This window comes from Leuciscus leuciscus, assembly GCF_965113295.1.
Source record: "Leuciscus leuciscus genome assembly, chromosome: 15".
Taxonomy (NCBI): Eukaryota; Metazoa; Chordata; class Actinopteri; order Cypriniformes; family Leuciscidae; genus Leuciscus; species Leuciscus leuciscus.
In genome coordinates, this window is record NC_138739.1 from 17292323 (window position 1) to 17317356 (window position 25034).

Below are 25034 nucleotides of genomic sequence, written 5' to 3' on the forward strand. Positions count from 1 at the left end.
GGAGCTGTCACAAAAAGCTCTGTTCTGGATCCAATCATAAGCTGCACAACATTCCTTGGAATAGCAGCAAAAACAATGTCATATTCTTTTGGTGTAACTGCAATATCAAATTTAGAAATAAATTCTTCAAACAATAACAATTGACCATCCGAATTCATAAGTTGTGAAACCAAAACAATACCATTACTAACCCAGTTTTTGTTGTACAAAGATCTGTTTTTATACTGAATACTCCTGTTATTCCAAATGTAATAATTTGTAGGTGAGAAATGATGTTTGTACACCAGTTTCCATGACAGCAGAGCTTGCTTGTGGAAATTAGCTAATTTTACAGGCAATTTATCAGGGTTATAGTCACATTTCAACACGAAGTTGAGTCCTCCAATTGAATTAAAAATGAATTTAGGGAAAGCATTCCAAATATTATCTTCTTCTTGAATTAACTTAGTAAGCCATTTAATTTTAAATGTGTTATTTACTGTTTCAAAACAAAGAACCTCCAGACCTCCATTTTGTCTTGTGTTACATAATACCTCTTTTTTAAGATAATGACATTTATTTCTCCAGATGAAATTGAAAAGAATTTTATCTAGTTTTTTAAAGACTGTAGTAGGCATTCCCAAAGCCAGAGACACATAAACAGCTCGTGATATTCCTTCAGCTTTGGACAGTAAAACTCTGCCATTTAAAGAAAGATCCCTCATTAACCACATGTTAAATTTTTTTGTTATTTGCTCAACTATTGGGTCAAAGTTTAAGTTGTTACGGGATTTTTCATTTTTATCAATAACAATGCCCAAATATGTGAAGGTACTCTTCACAGGGATATTATTTATCGACAACATATTGCATTCCTTTAAAGGTAATAACACCGACTTACTTAAGTTCATTTTAAGTCCCGATACTTTTGAAAACGTCTCTATACACTGAACCACTTTTGGAACTTCATATTCATTAGCTAGAAAAATTGCTGTATCATCTGCGAGTTGTGATAATTTAAATTCTCTATCTACTGCCGTGATGCCCTTGAATGAACTTTTTTTAATGTGTACAGACATAATTTCAGTAACAAGAAGAAATAAAAAGGGACTCAGAGGGCACCCTTGTCTTATACCCCGATGGATGTCAAATCTTGGGGTTGTGCCATGGGCCAGTCCAACAGAGCTATTACAATCTTTATAAAGTGTATTGACTGCTCTCAAAAATCTGTCTCCAAAACCAAAAACCTGTATAGCCTTAAACATAAACTGATGACTAATCGTGTCAAAAGCTTTATAAAAATCGACAAATAAAACAAAACTATCATCTGAAATATAATCATTATAGTCAATCATGTCCAAAACTAAACGGATGTTATTACAAATATTTCTCCCAGGCATAAAACCAGATTGTTCCTCCCCAATAAGATCATCTAATCCTAATTTTAATCTTTTGGCAAAGATCATTGCAAATATCTTTGCATCATTGTTTAATAAACTAATTGGTCTCCAATTTTCGATACTTAATTTATCTTTCTTAGGTTTAGGAATTAATTTAATGAGGCCTTGACGAAGGGTGGGTGGTAATTCTCCTTTGTCTATGGCTTCTTCAAACACTGCAACTAAAAATGGGGCTACACTTTCACCAAATATTTTGTAAAATTCATTTATCAAGCCATCACTACCAGGAGACTTATTATCTTTAAGGGAGCCAATACACCTTTGAACCTCTGCTAAACTGATCCTCTGGTCACAAATTGATTTAAATCCCTCATCAATACCTCTAATGTCTTTTTCAATACCTTTGAAAAATAAGTTAGTGTTATCTACACTTTCAGTGTTAGAAGTAGCATATAACTTTTGATAAAAGTCAACAACATGTCGCGATATAAGATTTTGGTCTTCACACATCTGGTCATTAATTTTAAGTTTAGAGAGGGAGGATAATTCATAATTCCTTTTTTCCAGATTAAAAAAATATTTTGTACACTTTTCCCCTAACTCTAGCCATTTCTTCCTTGATCTGATAAAGGCCCCTCTGGCTTTATCTTCATAGATTTTGTCTAATTCGAGTTGCAATGCTGCCAATTCTCTAAGTTCCCTTTCAGAAAGATCTATTAATTCAGATAATTTCACAATTTTGGCAATTATTTGTGTTTCATTTTCTCTTTTGGTTTTGGCAATTCTCTTTCCAGATATTATAGCTAAATTCCTAATTTCAAATTTCATTAATTCCCAACAATTACCAAAATTATTTATTGTATTAGCTTGTCTCCAGTATTTATCAATAATGTTCTGTGTTTCTTTCTTAAATTGTTTATTTTGAAGTAGTGTTTTATTTAACTTCCAATAATCTCTACTGGAGTTAATTATAAATGCAGCCATGTTGACCTTGATAATAACAGCACGGTGGTCAGTAAAAACTGCAGGCTCTATTATAACTGAATCTACTCTATTTTCAATATCTGATGAAATCAACCAGAAGTCTAAACGAGATTGTTGAGATCTATCCTTGTTTGACCAGGTATATGCCTTTTGATTTGGGTTTCTGTGTCTCCATATATCAATAAGGTCCATTCTATTACGAATATTGTTTAATTCACACGCACAATTGTTCTTTGGGGGCCATCTGTCCACAGTATTATCCAAAACAGTATTAAAATCCCCACCCCAGATAACCTTGGCATTAGGGAATGATAATAGCAGCTGATTTATTTTGTCTTCTAACATAGAAAATAGAGTTTTATTAGTTTGTTTATTGTTGGATGCATATATATTAGTAATGACAAACTGGAAGTGATCAATATCCACAAGAAGAATTATCCACCTGCCATTTTTGTCTGAGAGATACTTGATAATGTTACCTTTAAATTTTCCCTGTAATATAGCTACTCCTGCCGATCTGTTACTACCAAATGAAAACCAAACATTCTTCCCCCACTGACTCCTCCAAAATGAAACGTCATCTTCTGAAGCATGGGTTTCCTGTATAAAATAAAAGTCAGCACCTTTGTTTTGACAGTACAAAAATAAACATTTCCTCTTTAACAAGTTTTTGATACCCCTGGCATTTACAGTAAGAATAGAAATTGACATTAAGAACAAAAATAACCCAAAAAAAGTAACTCTGAACAAACTTTTAGTTCCTGAGCTTGAGTATTAACTGAAACTACAAGAATTACTGCACTTGTATATATCATGCCATAACAGAATATTGTGTACTTCGTAAAACTGATACATTTAGAATATAAACTTGTTAATATATCAGTACACCATCTTTCCACACTACACTTTACCTGTCACATCATTTAATTTCTTTACCATTCACATACGCCCTATCTCCAACAAAGTAGGCTTTGTCACCCTTCTTCCTAGCTGCTTCCACCATTGGCCATAGACGACTGCGGGTGGCTCGATCAGCCGCGGTCAGATCCTCTTTGAAGTGAAGTCGGTTGTTCTTTAGGTAGTTGTTTGCCTTGGAGCCTTTCCACAGCACATCCCTGGCCGTTCTTGATATGAACCTGATGATCACTGGGCGCGGGGGCTGGTCTTGTCCTCCTTCCTTGGGTCTCCCGATTCTGTGAGCTACATCCACCGCTGCAACAACCATCTCAGCCTCCTCGGCAGGTAACACTGCTCGACAGATATCTCGAACTTGCGATCTGACTTGGGCGTCCCCTTTTTCAGAAACACCGTGCAGACGGAGGTTATGTCGTCGACTGTAGCGATCAGACTCATTCACCTTCTGTTCCATCTCGTTAACTTTCTTCTGGAGCAGATCACACTTGTTTTTAAGAGCGACATGTTGATTTTTTAAATCGACGACTTCTTGATGGCAGAAATCCAGAGACTTTTTCAAACCATCAATTTGGACGGTGTTGTAATGAACGGCTTGATCGGTTTTATCCGCCCTTTCATTTATCTTCTCTATGACGGCTGAGATGATTGTGTTTTGTAGCTCATACAGTGACGGTTGATCTTGTGAGTCAGATCTACTGTTTTTGCTTTTTTTAGCTGTGTGCTTCACTGGTGTGTTCGGAGAGGAAATACATTCTTCCCCGGAATTGCTAACGCAGGCATAAGAATGCATCTCTTGAATATTACGTTTTTCTGTGATAGAAGCACACTTCGTAGTTTCCATCTGACACAGTTCCGTTTTATCAGTTTCCATCGTTAGCTTGTACGTTAGCTAATGCTATATTCCCGTTGCTCTGTAATACTTCAGTTGCTGATTTAAACAGAGATAAGGTATTTTGTGACAGTTCTATTTATCTTCCAGAAGTATTCTCTCACATTGGATGGCAATGAAAGAGGTTCAAAAGAAAATTTGTGCAGTAATTCCTATAAAAATCGGCTGACTCGTTAACGTACGTGTGGACCTGTCGCCATCTTGAGCAATCTCCTGTGGTTGCTTCATCTGCCAGAGCTTCTAACACAGGCTTCTGGCTGCTTTATTTTAAATAAGCACCAGATGGCGCTGCTCTCGGCGCTGTTCTCGACACTCTCGAAGCTTTGAATCTTTTCCCGGAACAGTCAGGGGAAAGCCTCAGTGATTCATGAGGCTTCATTTCCCCATCCCTACTTGACGCTGCTATGACGACATGATATTCAGTGCTAAGAACAAAATAGAGATGATTTAATTCACACTTAAACAAAGGGCGAATAAAAAGTTTTCAAACGCTTCGCCACCTCGGTCTGCAAAAAGACTGCATTTGTTGGTTTGCACCGCGCGCTACAAGACACTGAACGTAAACAAGCTGTTAATAATGCGCATGCGTCACAAAAACGGAATTGTTAACGCGTTCATGTCAGAGCCATAGAGAGAGAGAGTTGCGACACTCTTTGATGTCGCCGCTATGGCTGTCACGTGGTTCATGTAAGCCCCAATAGTTCCAAAACATACGCTGGCTGTCATGTTCTTCTATGGGACAGACAGCAGCGATTGCATTATTGAACGGTAAATATAAAATAAAACACACACCCAAGTACTTTTTCAGCTGTTATTGCATTATTGCATTTTGTTAATGTCAGTTTTGCATTTGGAGATACGTTTTAGGCTATATTTTTGGAGGGAAAAGCTTAGTGTTCATGTTCGCATGGGTAGTAGCACTGGCTTTAGCGGCTCTAACTTGACTTTTCCATATCATTCATCTGATGATGGACGTCTCATGATATTTATTTTAGCACAACTGGGCAGTATTAGGCTATTGATTCCCGTGATTTTGCTTATAAATTTTGATTCAGCCATTAGCCTACCTTCGTGATCACGCAAAGAGGTCTGCCGTGGCGGTCCGTTCAGAATTCGCTTAGAAGCTAGCTCACTTCTTCTGATGAAAGTGGCCACCCCCAGGACCACAACGTGAAACATAATCATGTTAAGACTAAGAATATTATTTTAAGATTAAGGCCATACACATTATCAAAACTATAACAGATTAAAAACGAATTTAAGCATGGCTGATACAAATGAAGGTTTTCAAATAAAATATTTTTTATTAAACAATGACAGACAACAAAAATGTGTGCTTGTGTGTGTGAACAAGAAAAACAAAAACCAGGGGCAGGTGATCCATGAAACAGACAGGACTGGTGATGGCCATAACAATCCTAAAGGTCCAGCAATGTTCTCACAAGCCGCTTCACTCAAGACAATAATAACATAATGAAAAGTTAGTATATCCCAAAAAATTAAATTAAATAAAAGTTGCTATAAAGGTGGTAGCGATTCATTACCGAAATCTTAGCTGACGAAGTCGCGCTAGCTAACTAACGTTAGCTAGCAGGCAGTGCTTGAAAATTGGTTGAAACAACCAACATAAAATATAAATAATTACGCTGTGCATGTACAAATGAAGACCAGTATAAGCATCGCAAAGGGCCTCTGATACAATATAGACAGTTGACAATTCAAAAGAGGTCGATATTTCGGCAACTTAACTCTGGAACAACTCGACGCGCAGCAATGTAAGTGAATGGTGTCCAACGCCCAAATGACAACTGTTTGGAACTATTCCGATCTTCATATCCCGGAAGTAGGCGGTTAAAAGCGCCGCCATTGTTTACAACGGAGGTCTATGGGAGTGTCGCAACTCTCTCTCTCTATGGCTCTGGTTCATGTATAACACTAGCCTGACTACGTCAGACTTCGTACTTCCGCTCAATTTCATTTCGCTTCTGTACTCAGTCTGAGACAGCGTCATAGCTTTCCGTTTTCCTCCGGCCTGAAAACAGCCGGGCCAATCAACGAACAGAGGGCGGGCTGAGAGCCGTGACGTAGACGCTGATTGTACCGTGGATGCATAGATTTACTTCACATAATCTGCAGAAGTCGTTCACAGCCATGTTCACTCCGGTGTTTCGCTCGATGGTTTTTGTTTTCGCATCATATGTGTGTTTACAGTGGAAGTTAGATGCGGCTGAGCATGCGCATAACACACGCCATAACCAAACATTATGTGATTGGCTTACGGGTAACCAATGATTTTAAACTTCAGACAAGTGCCCCCCCGCGAGAGAGAAAACACTTCTCTATTATGCCATTCCAGTAGAGGTGGGCGATACTCCAAATTTCGGTATCGATCCGATACCAAGTAAATACAGGGCCAGTATCGCCGATATCGATACCGATACCTATACTTTTTCGTTTTAAAAGCATGCACTTGAACTTATGCACTTTCCTGTGCTAGAGCAGTGTGTCATGATTTATGAGGTGAATGCATCATTAATATGCTAAATCTGAATACGTTTTCATGACTACTAAATATTTTGTGATTTGTGCTCTCAACTCGCCTGTAATTATTAGTCAGTGACTTTTACAAAACTACCCTAATTATAGTAAAAGTACTATTGTACACTAGCCTACTGTTTAAAAGTTTGGGGTCTGTAAGATTTTTTATTCTCTTCTGCATTTATTTGATCAAAAATACAGTAAAAACTGTAATATTACAATTTAACATAGGCTATCTGTTTTCTATGTCATACTAAACTGTAATTTATTCAAGTGATCAAAGCTGAATTTTCGGCATCATTACTCCAGTCATGATGATAATTCATTTTAATATGCTGATTTACAGCTCAGGAAACATTTCTTATTATTATCAATGTTGAAAACAGTTTCATATTTTTTGTGGAAACCATGATGCAGAATTATTTGATGAACAAAGTTTAAAAAGAACAGCATTTATGAAGTAGTTTTTTTTTAACAGTGAAAAACCCTTGACTGTCACTTTTGATCAGTTGAATGCATTGCTCCTTGTTGAATAAAAATATTAATTTCATTAAAAAAATCTTACTGACGTCAACATTTTGAACCGTTATATACACTTTTGCTTTGTTTATAAAAAAAAAAAAACCGATTGTTTCTCTGTCATCTAAGCAAGGCTTTGTTTCCCAAACGCACTGGGCCTGTGAGCTCAGCGAAGCACCAGCATCGAACGCTCTGGGATTGATTGGTCTCGTCTTGTATCCAGATGACTAGGAGAAAAAGTTCTAGCCTACACAATTATCCGCTAACATTCGCTTATTTTTCCACTTAGAAGCTTATTTTACGCACTGAATTGCGTGCTAAATTAATAAAAATTACTGGTAAAAAAAACACACACATTTGGATCGATATTTTTATGTGAGGATCGATCCTTTTCGATACCACGTCAGTATCGATATATCGATACTCAAGGATCGATCTGCCCACCTCTACATTCCAGACTCTGTCTACGAAGCAAAGCGAAGTAGCAGAGTTTGGTATTACCAGGCTAGTATAACACAACCACTTTTATACACACAAACCAAATATAAAATTACCTGGACTGGACTCGGAGGTTTTGCTCATTTTATAACCTAGAAGAGAACCACGAAGTACTTTTGGCAGATTTTGACACGTTGGTAAAACAAAAATCTATTTCAGTGACTGCAGCACTGCGTCAGTTACTAGTAGTAACTTACTACACTAACCATCATGTTAATGATCAGCCTAACAGTATTTGATTTGGTACAATTCATTCATATATCGAACATTAAGCAAGCTTACCTGTACGATTGTGCCAAGGGTCCAGAAATGAGCTGTGTCCGGTGCAGTATGTTGGTGTTGATCTCCCGGTCAACCAAAAATCGATGCATTTTCAATCGTATTTCCCGGGCAACTATATGTCGATGACTTTTCAACAACAGCGTTTCCCGGTCAACTATAAATCAATGACTTTTCAACACATTCAGCGATCGCCCGGTAAACCAAATATCAATGCTTAATCAATCATAAAGATAACTATAGATCAATGTTGTTCCAATATTGTTGCCATCAACATTAATAACATCATGTTTTCATCGATATGGTAATAGTGATTCAACATTTATTTTGCATTGAAATTTCAATGTCAACCATAATGATGATTCAGATGGAAAAACAATGTTTATTCAATGTTGGCTTGCTGTCTCTGAGTCTGAAGCCCTCTAGAGGAGTTTAATCGCACTCAGAGTTTCACTAAACCACTTCACGACAGACCGGCAGCACTGTCCACTTCAGCTTAAACTGTTTATCATAACATTTCTGTTGTATTAGGACCTACCCTTTTCAAAAGTAGGAGCCGTTGTTATTTGAAACCCATCAGCGAAATGGCAAAACAAATATTTGACATGTTTATATTCTTCTGTTTGTGCTTATGGAGTCTGAGTGGTAAGTATATCCATGGCTTCACTTTTTGTCATTTTTCTCTGCCAATGAGATGGTTTAAGTCATTGCACATTATTGCAATATAGCTATATTGAAGTTAGTGAAGTGAAGAGTTGTACATTTTTAAATAGTTTCCAAATGTAAAAAAAAAAAATAAAATAAAAATCAATCTAGTAAATCTCCAAATTCTGAGTAACACCTCTGTTTGTTGTTCAGGAGTGTTTGGTGTTGATGAAGTGAAGTCAGTGACTGAGGGAGAATCTGTCACTCTAAACTCTGGTGAAACTGAAACACAGACAGATGATCTGATAATGTGGAGTTTTGGACACAACAGTCTCATAGCTAAAATCAACAGAGAAAAGAAGACATATTTTCCTGATGAGAGATTCAGAGACAGACTGAAGCTGGATGAGAAGACTGGATCTCTGACCATCACAAACACCAGAACCACAGACTCTGGACTTTATACAGTCACCAGCACCAGATCAGAGACACCGCTCAACACATTCAATCTTACCGTCTATGGTGAGTAGAGAACTAGATTTTAAGAAAGGAAGCATATTAATTATTTTTAACCTGGAATAACATTGCCGACTCCTTTAGTCTTGCTAAGGCTAATAACATAGCTAGCATTTGTGCATCCTAGACACATAAACAGCTCATTTTATTTTATTTTATTTTTTTCATATCATTTGATCAATTAATACCTTGAATGGAAATTAAGCATAAAAAATATTCTATGATATTTACCAGAGGTGGAAAGAGTAATAAAATATTATACTCAAGTAAAAGTACTACTTCAATGAAATTTTACTTAAGGACAAATACAATTACCGGTCTTAAAATCTACTAAAGTAAAAGTAAAAAGTAGCTCATTTAAAATTTACTTTAAAATTACTTAAAAGTTACTGAGTTACTTTTTTAACAGCAGGAGTGGGGCGGGGGACTCTCCCGTGTAGGGTTATCACGAATAGCAGTCCCAGAAAATATCATGGTTTCACGACATCACGTATACGGTATTAAACAATTATTATATAAATAAATGATATTTTACAATGGTTATTATTATCAGTTAGAATGACAGTTAAATGAATGAAAACAGGGGTACCAAAACAGGTTTTTTTGGTTGAACAAATGCTTTATTATAACATACTTAAAGCCATCTGTTTGTTTTGTTTATTAAAATTTCAATAATACATCTAATCAACTAAATTCAATAATTGATTATGAATAAGATTAACAACTTATTTTTATCATTAATTTATTAAAAAGTATAATGGAGTCATATGAAATGTATTTTATTCAGAAAATTCATTTTTCTTTTTATGATTTAATCCAAATAAATATATTAGCAAAAACAGTGGTAATCAAATGAAAACTTAAAATTGTATTCTTTTATTTTTTGGCAAAATGCTGCAAAACAGAGATTTATTCAATTTAATCATGGACAACATTTAAAATAAATAATGTTTGAATAAATGTTGTTGTTGTTGTTGTTCTTGTTGTTGTTATTATTTTGAAAAGTACATTGTAGGCATTTATATTTATGATATAAATATATTATAGTAGCCTGATATATTTCTGTCGTAATTTCTTCTAACCAAACTTTTATTTTGACGGGTTGTAGTGAAGACCTGTTTCAGAGTGTATTTGACTATGTTTTTTTCTCAAATAAAATGATTTAAATGCTCATTATGCGTTCTCTCAGAGCAGCTCTGGACATGTTCATGTATTCACATCCTCATATTGTTTGTGAGACGCTGAAAACACCATGAGCGCGTTATGTAGCCTACTCGTATGTAGTAGACGAAACTACACACCGTTATCATTGATATATTGATATTAAACCATATCATTCACAGCACACCGATTCACACAGACCCGCAGAAGAAGCATATTATATATTTATATAGCAGTTTTTTTTGCGCTTTAATATTAACAGACCTTATCGCTATTTGATTTATTGTACAGCTCTACTTTCAATTTATTCATCCATCCATCCATCCATCCATCCATCAGTTTGCGTGTTTTACGTGACATCTGTTCTGGGATTCCCTCTCCATCACAGAAATCATTCGGCCTTAAGTTATAAACGGGACATATCTTTTTGTGCATGGAGGGATGATGTTCTATGTGATTCCTCCTTTTGCAGCCACTTTGCGTCCACATTTTTTGCAAACTGGATATCTATCCTCGAGGACAACCACGCATTAAGCTGGGACCGAGATGGGTCTTGTGCATGTTGCCCACTTGGATCCCACCTAGTACCAAGTCCAATCCCACATGAAATTCATCTGGGCAATTAACATGGGGGCATTATGTAACCTGCGGACAATGCTACATGGGGCCCCATTTTTCAGCTCATTTTATACCCATATGGATATGGGCCCCACATACAAATGTTGGCTGGGTTCATATTTTCTAATCCAAATACTCCCATACTGGCCAGGGGTTCGCTTCATAAGAATCAACATGTTTCGCTTTCAGCTGGGTCTACATCACTGGCATCTCTATTTGTCCGTTTCCTTTTTTGCGTGTTTGTTTTCCCGCTCTTCAATCAATCAATGCAGTAGTTTCAGGAGCGCCATTTTATCCCCCCCTCCCCGTATTATTTTTAATTTAATAAAAAAAAATTACTCAGTAACGAATAGTTATGATTTGAAATGAATCAAAGTATAATACTTCAAACGAAACATACTTAAGTAAAAGTAAAATTACAGATTACAGAATATCGTCATTCATTCTCATTTATTCTCTTGTTTTCCAGCTCGTCTGCCTGTTCCTGTAATCAAAAGAGACTGTTCATCATCATCATCATCATGTTCACTGCTGTGTTCAGTGTTGAATGTGAGTGATGCGACTCTCTCCTGGTACAAAGGAATCAGTGTATTGTCCAGCATCAGTGTGTGTGATCTCAGCATCAGTCTCTCTCTACCTCTGGAGGTGGAATATCAGGATAAAAACACCTACAGCTGTGTGCTGAACAATCCCATCAGCAACCAGACCACACATCTGGACATCACTCAACTCTGTCACACATGTGCAGGTACGACAGTGGTGATATTTGTGTTTATATAGGCTGCATATTCACCTAAATTGATGTCTCTCTTTATCTTCCCAGCACATCCTCCAGTCTCTCTGATAGTGTTGATCTCTGCTGCTGCTGCTGCTGGATCTCTGATGATTGTTGCTGTTGGGATCTTCTGCATCTGCAGGAAAACAGACCAAGATGGCAAGTATAACCTGATACCTCTAACTGCTGAGATATCTGTAAAAATACATGTTTTAAAGCAAGGAATATTTGACTATGGGGCATTGAATCAGTAGAAAAAAACCGCTCTGCTGGTAATATGGTCATGGCACGAAGTGTACTTCAGGTGTGCATAGGTGCAGTATAGGATTTTACGAAACAAAAAGCGGCGTTTCCCAATTTTTGGGAGTTTTCAAACCAGGATACATTTTTAACCATCCAATCAAAAAAGTACAGAAGCCCTAAGAGGTGCATTATTATTATTTCTTTCTTGTTATCTCAACTGTCTAGATCATGAGAAAACAATGTGTTATGTTGAGATTAATAGCAAACAAGAAATAACAAATAATGCTGCATCCCTTTAAGATTTCCATAAAACAGGGAACTGTAGCCACAACTTGATGACAAAACTAAAACAAATCAAGTGACAAACAGATTCAACGAATGTTAGCTAATAATAGTTAACGCTAGATTCTGAGTGAAAATAGATAGCTTGGAGCTTTTTATAACTAAATTGGTAGCTAACTTTATGAAAAAGAAGTATACTTGTGTGTTCAAGTACATTTTAAGTATACTTTATGTAGTATACTTTAAGTATACTAATATCAATGTACTATAAGTAAACTTGTAAGCGTACTATTTCAGTACTGATTGGGACTAAATTGTCCGACTTTTTAGTATATAAAAGTATGTTTAAGTATGACAGTAGTACACTGAGTGCACAACTAGTTCACAACTATGTTTCTCATTTGTACTGCATCTGAACTACAAGTGAACTTATAAGTATAAGAGTAGTTTACTATTTTAATACTTGTAGAACTTTTTTAGTTTATGAAAGTACACTTTGAAGTATACTCTCAGTAAACTACTAGTTTAGTAGTTTTATACTTCAAGTATACTTGTAAGCAATTAAGCAATTCCCCATTGTAAGTACACATTGATGGCCTAAGACACGAAACGAGCGGTTTGTGTGAGAAAACGAACAGTATTTATATCGTTTTTACCTCTTATACACAGCCATGTCCAAGTGATCTGATCTGACGTGTACGCAGACTGGTGCATAGATATATACACTAGATGTCGCCTTAAAGACATTCGTTCCAATGAACTGCCGTAGACAAGGCGACCTCTAGTGTGTATATATCTATGCACCAGTCTGCGTACACGTCAGATCAGATCACTTCAACATGGCTGTGTATAAGAGGTAAAAACGATATAAATACTGTTCGTTTTCTCACACAAACCGCTCGTTTCGTGTCTTAGGCCATCAATGGGTACTTACGATGTGGAATTGTTTAATTTGGACGACGGGGAATTGTTTTAATTTGGACTCTGTGCTTGCTCTTTGAGATAATGACCATAGACCTGCATTATATGACTGACAGACAAGAACGGTTTGACCTAAAAATATCAAAATTGAAACTACTGCGGAAAAAAAGACACCTACATCTTGGATGCCCTTGAGGTAAGCTAAAACATACCAAAAATTAATTTCAAAGTGAACTATCCCTTTATTATGCGCGAGGGAGAGAGAGCAAGACAGCGCTTGACGTGTTGTTTGAAAACGTGAGTGCGCGTGTGCGGCCGGGGCTCTCTCTCTCTCTCTCTATTCGTTATGCGCCCTGTCAGGCGATCAGCACTCATTCTATTCTACATTCTATCACTCGCCGATCAAATAAGGCTTTGACGGGACAAAAATTTGCTTTGGCGGCCACCAAAAAAATGTCAATGCAGGAAAACCGCTGACAAGGCTCGTGAACATTGGCTGCGCTGTTTTTTTTACCTTGCTCTACGTTGACTTTACTAGTTCCAGCTTCACCTTCACCACCTTTTTTAAAAATATTTGTTTAGAAAATCTCCCAGGCCTCTATTTTCTTCTTCTCTTTTCTTTCCTTTTCTGAGCACCGGGCTTGTGCTGACCGGATATTTTGAGCGTACTGAACTTCAAATCAAATGACAACATAACATTTTTATCAGTGGCCAAACCATTTTTGTGTTGGGGGTGTTTTTTGTTTTTTTTTACCACTATTTCAAGGACAATTAGGAAGAAACAAATAAAAGCTTTTATGTAACTCAAATATTACATATTTCCACAAATAGGCCTATTTTAAAATGTTTAAAAAAATTATTCCATAATTTAATGAGGGCCCAGTCCTGGATTCATTTCGTTGTGTTGTGCACTTATGTTGGCTGTTTAAATTTCGTTGTGTTGTGCACTACTGGGCCACCGTAGATAAGGGGGTTTTACGAGGTGACCGTGGGCGTGTGGGATGGCATTTAAAATCAAAAAGAGTTCAGTGTATTGCACTCTATTTCTATTGATGTATGTAATACATATAACTGCAATTCTTAATAAAAATATGATTACAAATGTTTTTAGTTTTTTCACTTATTTATAATGACAATAGTAACTAATTCGGACTAAACTATGGTTTCCATGCTAAAGGATTCATTGATTTCATAAATGTTAGTTTTCATCGATTGTATCATGTGACTAGTCAGTGTGAAGCGCGTTCACGTACACAGACGCGCTCATGAACTGTGTTTATTCTCCCTGACTGAAGAGTTTCTTTTTTATAAATCTCATGTTATCTATTGATATTTTTCAGATTGTAGAGTATTTCGTATTTTATCTCAGGCTTTTAGAGATGTTGTTCCACACATTTATTTCGTTCTCTCTGAGTTTGTGATTTCTGTCTGGTGAGTTATAAACATCTTTTTATGTCTTTACTTTTAGTGATAATGTAGGCCTACTTTTGTAATGGATCTCTAATGAACATGTCTGTCATTACAGTTGAAGACGAGACTCACGCTGATGCAACACTCTACACACACACTGGACAAATGATAGTGAGTGTATTTTTTTTATGAACAATGCAAAACAACTGCATATCATATAGCAATTTAAACCACTGTTTAAAATGTGTACACTGCACATTAACATGCTGCCATATATGTTTAACAAGAGATAGGCAGCGTCGGTCCAGTAGTGCCGCTGTCCTGCAAAGTTTAGTTCCTACCCTGATCAAACACACCTGAAGAGCTAACCAATGTCTTCAGGATTACTAGAAATAGGCAGGGGAGTTTTTTTTTTTATCAGGGTTGGAGTGAAACTCTGCAGGACAGTGGAGATCCAGGACTGACATTGCCTATTCAGAGCTGTTATTCTATAAATATATCATCAGCTTCCTGTGCTAAATCTGACTTATTTGTATTTACCCTATATTCAAGGCCGCATTAATGCACGGGCTTACCTGGGCTGAAGCCCAGGGGCCTCCCAAGTTCAGGGGCCTCCCATGTTCAGGTTCATGATGAGCTGAAATGGTCATATTGTTTTAACTTGTCAGATTTTGTCGCTGTATGTCGCTAGTCGCTTGTGGACGTTGGTAGTGCTTTCGCTCTAATGTTATTGTTATGGTGCGTTCACACCAAACGCGAATAGCGCGTCAGGCGCGAGTGATTTCAATGTTAAGTCAATGCAAAGACGCGTTTACGCACGTAGAGGTCCCGCGGCGCGAATGAGGCGTTATGGTGCGTGTCCACTACAGCGGCAAAAGTCCGCTCAGTGCCGCTGGCAACGCTGTAACGTCTCCGCTTTGGGGTGTGTCTGTTGCAAGTGTGTTAAATTTAATCTAAGTTTTTTTTCAACACACGGACAGTATAATCATCAGCGATGCACGCGATTACATTTAGAAATAGACGAGCTTTGTTTCCAAATGTACCAAGCAATGATCCTTTCAATTTTATAAACTTTTATAAACCCAGCCAATATAATCACAATTAAACACATCCAAAATAAAATCTTTAACATGTATATAACAACTGCAAAGCGTCTAATTTGTAAACAAAATGATTTACGCACTAAATCCAGCATAAACTCACTGAGACTGTCGACAGTTTCTTTTCCATGCATCATTTTATTATATCCATGTTTGTGGTTAGTTACAGTAAATCATATAAAACGGTGAAATCGCCCTCGAACTCCTCTGTCTTGCATGCACTGCACTCGAGACGGTGACGGGAGCTGAGCTTCACTGAAAGGCTTCTTTCCTATTGGTTGTCGCTCGCGAAAATCGCTTCTCATTTACATAAAGTTGAAATTTAGTTGCTGTGTGTGGTTGTTAAATAAAGTGTCTTGTGTTTATGTGCTCAGCGATATGTTAATAACAATGTTAAAATTGAAAACAATATTAAAAAAACTCACTGTTGTAGGTCTCGAAAGAAATTAATGCATTCTGTGATGTAGATTACCTAGATATTACTTTTTTAAAATGAGACTCTATAAATCGAGGGGATGGGGGGCCTACAAAACCTCTCAGCCCCGGGGCCTTACATTAGGTTAAGGCGGCTCTGCCTATATTGGCTCTTGTCCTGATATCTGATGTTGAACATGTTTTTTCCCCCCACAGTCACACTTGCTTTTATTTTTTGTCACTTTTATGAAAGCTGCTCTTGTCTTCTAACATTTCATAATAAAAGTCCCAAGAACATAAAAGACAGAGACCCTCCATTATATACAAACACAAGACCAATGTGAGAATCACTGACTCATAAGCCGTAATATCTAGCGATGAATCTGCAGCAAATTTCTGTCATTTATTAATTTTGAGCTCCTGCAGGTTTTGCATTAGAAACATGCAGGCTTGTTTTTCTCCTTTGACCTTTTGTGTTTGTGTTTTCCTACAGAAATCTGAAATGACGGAGGTGGTTTATACATGTTTAATCACAGATAAATGATCAAACTCTCTGATTCTGTTTGTTTGCAAATGATGTACTCATATTGGCATTTGTGTTTTACACTGTATTACTTTTAAATTAAATTAAATTAACGGTTGTTGATTTAAATCACGCCTTTTGATTCCTTTAGACTGATATCGATTCCATATCCACTTTTGGTCACAACCAAATATTTTGTCTGTTCATTAAAGGGTCATGAAACCCTTTCTGAGATTTTAACAGAGGTATGTGTGTTGAACACCATTGAAGACAATGTTAGCATCTGTTAGATTTTATAGTAGGGGGAAATGGTTCATTTTTAGTTTTTTTTCCGCTATTTTCATCTTCCGGGTTTAAAATATTCATCGTGTCCACGTCACAGGCTGTGACATAGCAGAGCACTATACATACAGTCGGCATCTAGTCATAGTTGGGGGCGTGGTCTGGCGTGGCGAGGGTGGAGTTTTGGGACATACTATAGAAGTACTATAGAGGTATTACAGAACATCACAGAAGTATTATACACTACTATAGAAATCTTATAGGATTACTATAGTTCTTTTTCGTAAGGGATGTAGACAAATCTGGCCCACTGCCTAATATGAGTTTAACACCCACTACTATATCACACAGGGATCTACTCACACAGTAATCTCAAAAATTACAAGTCCCTGTCCTTCTTTCCGGTTCTGTGTGTTTATTAGGAAGAATGTAGAACTTAAATTCATAATTTGTTTGTTTATTGGTGGTACAGAAAACGACACAGCAACTCTTCGGCATGATTGTCCTGTGTATTTCAATGAGCGCCAAGGCAATGTTTTCCCCCACGGGCTAAATTCACATCACGTGACGGGGCGTTCCCGGGGGCGTTCCCAGACCAACCGTCTAATAGTACTTTGATGACTCATCGGTGTCTCATAATTATTCATGACAGAGTTTTCTTATCCAATGAGAAGACACTTGTTCTTAATTATTCATGACACCACGTGGAACTTTCCAATGATAGACATGTGTCAAACTGTGATATCGCGTAGTAGATGAGAGAGCAATGATGGGACGCGCGTTTGTTTTCGTGGTGCAAAAGTTTCAGTGCATCTTTCCCCGCGATGCTGCCAGGGCTAGACTCTGACTGCGGGCGGTTGGTTGGCCATCAGCCACGGACACGTGTGTGTAGGCCTACTAGCAACCATTCAACGGGAGAATGGTGGACCTCGGCCTTGTACACCAATGCAGGTTGCGTCTAGTGATGCGGTCCCGAGGACTTTTCTATCGCTTCAGATGTGTGTGTGTGTGTGTGTGTGTGTGTGTGTGTGTGTGTGTGTGTGTGTGTGTGAAGTCTAAGGTTTATATTTCAGTGTATTGATTATTGATAAAGCACTTGGGTGTACTGTAGTACATAGTATAAATGCCTTATTTCATTTGATTTCAAATAGATCAATTCTTTAAATCCATTATTATGCATCTAACTTGAACACAATATGCAACACAAGGTTTTATTCTCTTAATACTCATCCACAATGAGAAATGAAAAAACTGATGCGTTTTATGCTAGAATATTTATAAAAAAGCAAAAGCTGAATGATTTAAGTGTCAGTAAAATTATCTTTAACTCCTGTATGAACACAGAACATCAGAGCAACACTAAGACCATTTAATACATTATGTATTAATACATTTAATACATATAGTCTTCATCAAAACACTCACTTTGCATTTAAGATATTCACATCTTATTAGGAGACAGAGATTTACTTAAAAAATAATAGTAATGTGGTGTCTATATTCTTGCAAGGTTTTCAAGAAGGCAATCATAAACAAATTAAGCATGTTATATTGAATAAAAACTAAAATTATAATGTAACAGTGTAAGTGCTTTATATAAAACAAGAATAAAAGCATTTACACTTTAAGTTCAGTATAAGATTATTTCTGGAATTTTCTGTAAAAGTGTAACAGTAATCAAGCCTTTTTACAGAGTGCAACATGATAAATTACACTAAACAGTCAAACTGTCTCTTAAAAACAAGAAACCAGTATCATCAGCATCAGTGCAAACAGCAGACTATAACATCAACTTCATAATGAATGAAAGCATGCTTCTGTATTTATGCCAAATCAAACAAAAGTCTTCACTTATTAGTTTCACATCTCAAAAGCACACATGGGTTGACTTCAAATAATGTTTATGTGTCTATTGTTACAATGTCTATAAATCATCATTGTTGGCAATCTCCTCTTTCAAAGGATCGTTTGTTTCGTTATTTTCCTCAACATCTGTGAGAAAACAAAGAAAGAATCACAGAGTTAAAAAGAGAAAGAAACAGTCTTACGTCTGCATATAAAACTGATGCATCATTGCATTTCAATTTACTGTATTAATGGTGTTATATAAATTAACTAATGAAGCCATATTAACATAAAGATTTAATGCTGAGTGTTATCAACAGAGTCAGGGCTCCTGCTGTATTAATTAAACCGTTTGTTTAAATAGTTAAGCTTTTCAGTAATTGTTAAATGTACTCCCTTAACAGACCAGGAGTGGCACTGAAAAATTATCAATGCATTCATAAAAAAAATACATTTAACATATTTTTTGTCAATTTTAGTTTACTGATTTACATTTAATTAATGCTTCCATTATTAATAGATTTTTTCATTTTATTTTAAAGTGTCACTCCGAGTCTATTGTGTTTCAAACAGTGAAGAATCTCAAAAGGGAAAATTAATATATTATACAAAATATTTAAATACTATAATTGAATCTGTGAAAACTAAACAAATCCTTCTTTTTAACTGTAAGTTGTTATAGAGTATGTTATATATACACTGTAACGGGTTTCTGTCATTTGAACAGTATTTGACTGTAATATGTAGAGTAAGATACTGTAAAATATGTATACAGTATGTTACTGTAAACAGCAAAGGATTATGGGAAAATATATAGTCACTACTGTAATTCTTCCCTACTGTAAATCAATTTACAGTAGTGAACTTGCCCGCAAAAAACTGACCAATGGCAAGAGAGATTTCCTTTCAAAGGTTTGTTTTGTATTTTTTGTATTTTTATTTTTTTTGACGGGTTGAAGTGGCAGTTATTGCACGGACAAAAGATCATGTAACTCACCAAAAAGGTTAGTATATTATTTCTATTTTATGTAAAACAAACATTTTCAAATGTTTTTACTTATGTTAACAGCAAACTAACATGATTTATCGTTTTGTTTTCGTCTGAATGGTTTTAGTGCCTTTTTTCCCTGACTGTCCGTCAGAATGGTTTTGGTGCCTTAGGCTACTGCCTTTTTTCCTGACTGTCGGCCGGGTCGCTGTCACGGTGATAATATTACTGGTGAGTAAGTTAAGTTCACCTATATTAGCCAAAATATTCTTTAGTTAAAACGATAAAAAATAATGTTTGTGTGTTCCACTGCCTCTTTAACGCAAGTTAGCTCATCAGGCGGGCGGAGTCGTCGGTAACTTAACGTTAACTGCAGCGAACTAACGTGAAATACTGAGGTAAAGTGAGATAGAGGAAACCCTTGTTTAAGTGCGGTTTTTAAACAATATTTTCACGTATATGCTTTGATTTATTTTCAGGTTTGTGATCTGGATAATGTCATCTGCAATCTGCTACGATGGAGGTGTGTGTTGGAGCCTTTTCATTGCCGTCATTATGAGTAATAGTGATAACATCAACTGGTAAGTAACGTTAGGTTAACTTCGCCTAAATTATAGTAAACTTTTAAAAAAGAGAAGCATAATATCTTTGGTATGTTCTGTCTCCTCTTTCACAACTTAACTAGTTTGGCAGATGTAGGCTACAACGTAAATACTGAGTAAAACTAAGTTAAAGGGATAGTACACCTTAAACAGAAAATTATGTATGTCATCATTTACTCGCCCACAAGGTGTTAAACCTGTATGAAGTTCTTTCTTCTGAACATAAAATAAGATATTTTGAAGAATGTTGGTAATGAAATATATATATATAGATCTATAATATAATCTATAATCATCTATAATAGAAAAAAAAATACTATGGATGTCAATGGGGACCAGTAACTGTTTGGTTGCTCATGTTCTTTTTTTGTTGCTCAATATCTTCTTTTGTATACAGCACATTAAATAATTTAATATAAGTTATGAACAAGTTGAGGGTGAGTAAATGGTGACAGAATTTACAATTTTGAGTAAACTAACCCTTTATCCAGCATTGTTAATTTCATCTTTTGTTTTATTTTCAAGTTTGTGGTCTGAATTATGTCGTCTGCAATGTCGGAGGTGTATTTTGGAGTCTTTTTGTGATTGCCTTAGTAACGGTGATAACATCTACAGGTGAGTAAGATGACATCAACTAAATTAACTGAAGTATGCGTTAGTTATGCAGGCAAACATAATGTAACTGCCGATGAAACCAACAGAAGTTCTTTATTTAAAATTCTTTGTTAAAAATTCTTTATTTTGAATTTGCAGCAGCCATTCCCTCCAGACTGTACATCACTGCTGACGCTCTCCACTAATACACAGAACGGGTTGACGTTGGAGGAGGAGGAGGAGGAGGAGGAGGAAAGGGTTAGCAATATACCATTATCAATATATCAAAGTTTTGCTAACTAATATTTTTTATGTTGTTTAATTGATTAAAAACTATAAACACCATACAACATCATATCTTACCTCATCTTCACCCCACATATTATTGTTGTTAGTAATAAGTTCTGTTATTGTATTTTAGTTCTTTCTGTAAACTATAACACTAAAAGGCTGCTGTGACTTTGTCTGTTTCAGGAGAGTCTGTTCTCTAAGCAAAAACATGGATGCTGACAATGAAGGGCAGAATCATCATCCAGTTACAACAGCTAACAGACGACTCTTCAGCATTAGCTGTCTATTTTGTCGAATGCAGAATTAGGAAAACCAAAATATATATATATATATATTTTTAGTGCTGTCAAACGATTAAAATATTTAATCGCGATTAATCGCATTCATGTGTCATTAATCGCATTAGGTGACGGGTCAGACTAAAAGCGGTTCAAAAAACCCTTATGATGCAGTGGCGGCTGGTGATAATTATTTTTGGTTGGGCGCTTTTTTTGTGGGGGGGTATTTAACCCTCTGATTTTCTTCATTTGGGACGACACTAGTTATCTTTGGGGTCCCCAGACAATAACATTTAATTTTGTAACAGAATAATAGTTTTTTTTTTTTTTTTACAAATGTAATTTTACACTGTTTATTAATGTTTTTACTCAACATTTGTGCAGTTTTTGGAAGATTTATGATATATTTTAAATTTCTTTAAATAAATAAATATTTATTTAAATAGGCTTTTTACAAAAAAACATTTTCTAAAATTCACTTTATAAAAGACCCATATTTCTAACTTTCATTCATGGGGATAACATGGATAATTTTGCATGGTTTAGTGTAAACTTTTTGCCCATATTTTGTAAAATGTATTTTTAAAAGTAAAAAATTATCATTTTAGATACTAGATGGCTATAGAGCTCCACTATATGCTATTTGACTAACTGAAAGATATCTTTTCACAAGATTTTCCAGTTGGATTCATATCTAAATTTATGAAATCACAATTCTAACAATAAAAAAGTTTTTTGTACTGAAATTTTTTTTTTTCAAATAATGTTACATTATGATTAGAATCAAACCTGAAAAAGATAAAAGTTGAAATTTTAGAGTTTATCATTTATTTCAGTCATCTTTTTTTCATATAATTGTACAAATGTGATCTACAGTTCAGTTACTAACTGTAACAGAACAGATATGTACAGTTAGATTATATATTGAGTACAAATACATGACATGAACATCAAAATGCAATGAATTGAACAGCATAACAAATAAGCAAATAAAGCCAGCCACCTCCGTTTCTCATAACAAGCGCAGGTGAAGCTCCGGGTGTAGCTTCGTCGTCACTGGCCTGCTGCTGGATCTATAAATCGGGTTGGTCCGGTCGGAGATCCTTCATCCTTTTTTTTCTTCCAGCAAACACCTTGTGAAAGGTTTTTTTTTTTTGTAAATCAATGACATAATTTGGTTTAACTTCTGCCATTCTCTCTACGAAAATGATCAGCCTAGCAAGGTTTTGACAGAGTCGGAGTGACGGTGTCGCCCGCGCACTCGCACTCGCAGTAGTGGCAAAGAGTGTTGAATTGAATGGCAGGTGTCAGATTGGATAAAATAACATGTATCCAATTCTGATTCGCCAGGGACGCAGCGACCTGCGTCCGGAGGATAAACTTTAAGAAACCAATTCAGGTCACATGCTGCCCGAAAATATAAGGACTCAGATAGACATCCATTTGTCCGGCGTCCCTCTCAAATGAAACCGCATAAAACTTATTGAAAAACATAATAAAGAAAATAGTTAACCGATTATAGCCAGTTTTTATTAAATGCTGAGGCTCTTACTACTTACATTGTATGAGTAAACTATTTTATTTTTTATTTTTATTCCATTTTTATATAATTTTTGTATACATGTATATTTCTGGAATTTTGATGGGGGCGGTGCCCCAGCGCCCTCTATTGACAAGCCGCTACTGTTATGATGCCTATAAATTTGAGGACCGTGACGTCGCCCGGCATGGCGCAGCCGGGGCCCCACCCTGGAACCAGGCCCGGGGTTGGGGCTCGTATTCGGGCTCAGCCCGAAGGAGCGACGTGGGGGCGCCCTCCAGTGGACCCACCACCTGCAGGAGGGACCGTAAGGGGCCGGTGCTTAGTGGATCGGGCGGCAGTCGAAGGCGGGGGCCTCGACAATCCGATCCCTGGACGCGGAATCTAGCTCTAGGGACATGGAACGTCACCTCTCTGGCGGGGAAGGAGCCTGAGATTGTGCGTGAGGTTCAGATATTCCGACTAGAGATAGTTGGGATCACCTCCACGCACGGCTTGGGCTCTGGAACCACACTCCTTGAGAGAGGATGGACTCTTCACCACTCTGGAGTTGCCCATGGTGAGAGGTGGCGGGCTGGTGTGGGTTTGCTTATAGCCCCCCCAGCTCAGCCGCCATGTGTTGGAGTTCACCCTGGTGAACGAGAGGGTCGCTTCCCTGCGCCTTCGGGTCGGGGATAGGTCTGTCACTGTCGTGTGCGCCTATGGGCCAAACGGCAGTGTAGAGTACCCGGCCATCTTGGAGACTCTGGGTGAGGGGTGCTGGAAAGTGCTCCGACTGGGGACTCCGTCGTTCTACTGGGGGACTTCAATGGCCCCCCTGATCTGAACCCGAGTGGTGTTCTGTTATTGGACATTACCAACACTGCTGAAGAACTGCTACAGTACAAACCTTCAATAAATTCTTCTCCCCACACGAACTCTGGTCAAACTTAATTATTTTATGTATGAGATAAATCTAATACATTGGCCACCCAAACAATCGTTCGGCCAAATACAGCAAAATCTACCATCCGACACCAGTGATACTGTCTCATGCATAATGCCTCAATTATATCTCATGCATGCATACAGTAACATGCACAGTTATTAGATCGAATGAGCTCTTTGTCATAAATAAATGCAAAAACTGTTGACGTCAGCTTATTCGTCCAGCCCTTTCTGGAGCCCTGGCAGCCAATCACCACTCCGGAACTTGCCGGTATTACGCATTGATGTCAGAATCTGTGACGTTGCTTCGACTTTGCTTTTCAAACCGGAAGTATGAAATTGCTCCAAAAAATGAAAAAAAATTTTTTTCGAAAACAAATACAAATAAATTCCATTTATGGATCAACTTTATGAGTATGTTTAGTGTTTTCAATTATGTGCAACCTGTACATATCTGTTCACATCTCAAAAAATCCTGACACCTTGCTCTTCTGGAGACTCCAGGTAGATTACAGTTCTGGAAAATGGTGGCGCTGGAGACTAAAGGGTTCCTGATGGTTTCACACTTAATTCTTCACCTTAATGCTTCATTCTTTTGCAGTTAACATGTGTATTTTCTTCTCCACCTGTTTTTGTCTGACCCTGCTGACCTAATGAGCATTTCACTGTCCAATGGTCATGCCTTAACTGCAATCTCTAGTATTGCATTAGTATTGCACTCTTCTCATGGGGATTTAATCATTTTTGACTTTTTAGTCTTTGTTAAATCTCTTTTTTGGCTTATTTTATCTGTAAAAAAAACTTGCCTAATAATTCTGCACACCTGAATATAAGGCGTTTTTCATTTCCAGCCTTCATGACCAATTATATATCACTTATAAATGATTAAATACAAAATGAATAGTAGTTATTAAGATTAATATGGTTTGGAATTGGCAAAATGTTCCTGGGAATAAAATATGATCAGAAAATCAATGTGCCTAATAATTCTGCACACACTGTAAATATAGTGGGAAATGAAAAACTAAGAACAATTAAATTGTCCACAGTCACTCTCACAGTTGCAAAAATAAATGTG

The 25034-nt window shown here is 36.8% G+C and overlaps 1 protein-coding gene and 1 long non-coding RNA gene across 2 annotated transcripts; both read left to right on the forward strand.

Annotated features, from left to right (window-relative positions):
- The first annotated feature begins 8386 nt into the window (after nucleotides 1–8386).
- Nucleotides 8387–16783, forward strand: LOC309476171 (CD48 antigen-like). Its single transcript, XM_082139407.1, has 6 exons — nucleotides 8387–8646; nucleotides 8860–9168; nucleotides 11411–11689; nucleotides 11765–11875; nucleotides 14688–14743; nucleotides 16580–16783. Exons 1-6 carry the CDS (start codon nucleotides 8586–8588, stop codon nucleotides 16628–16630), a joined length of 867 nt encoding a protein of 288 aa, XP_081995533.1. The 5' UTR covers nucleotides 8387–8585; the 3' UTR covers nucleotides 16631–16783.
- Nucleotides 16784–17911: 1128 nt separating this feature from the next.
- Nucleotides 17912–24931, forward strand: LOC309476385. The gene is made up of 6 exons (XR_014198091.1): nucleotides 17912–19955; nucleotides 20052–20122; nucleotides 20204–20305; nucleotides 20852–20941; nucleotides 21080–23588; nucleotides 23634–24931. It is a non-coding gene; the product is annotated as an uncharacterized lncRNA (long non-coding RNA).
- The last annotated feature ends 103 nt before the right edge of the window (nucleotides 24932–25034 follow it).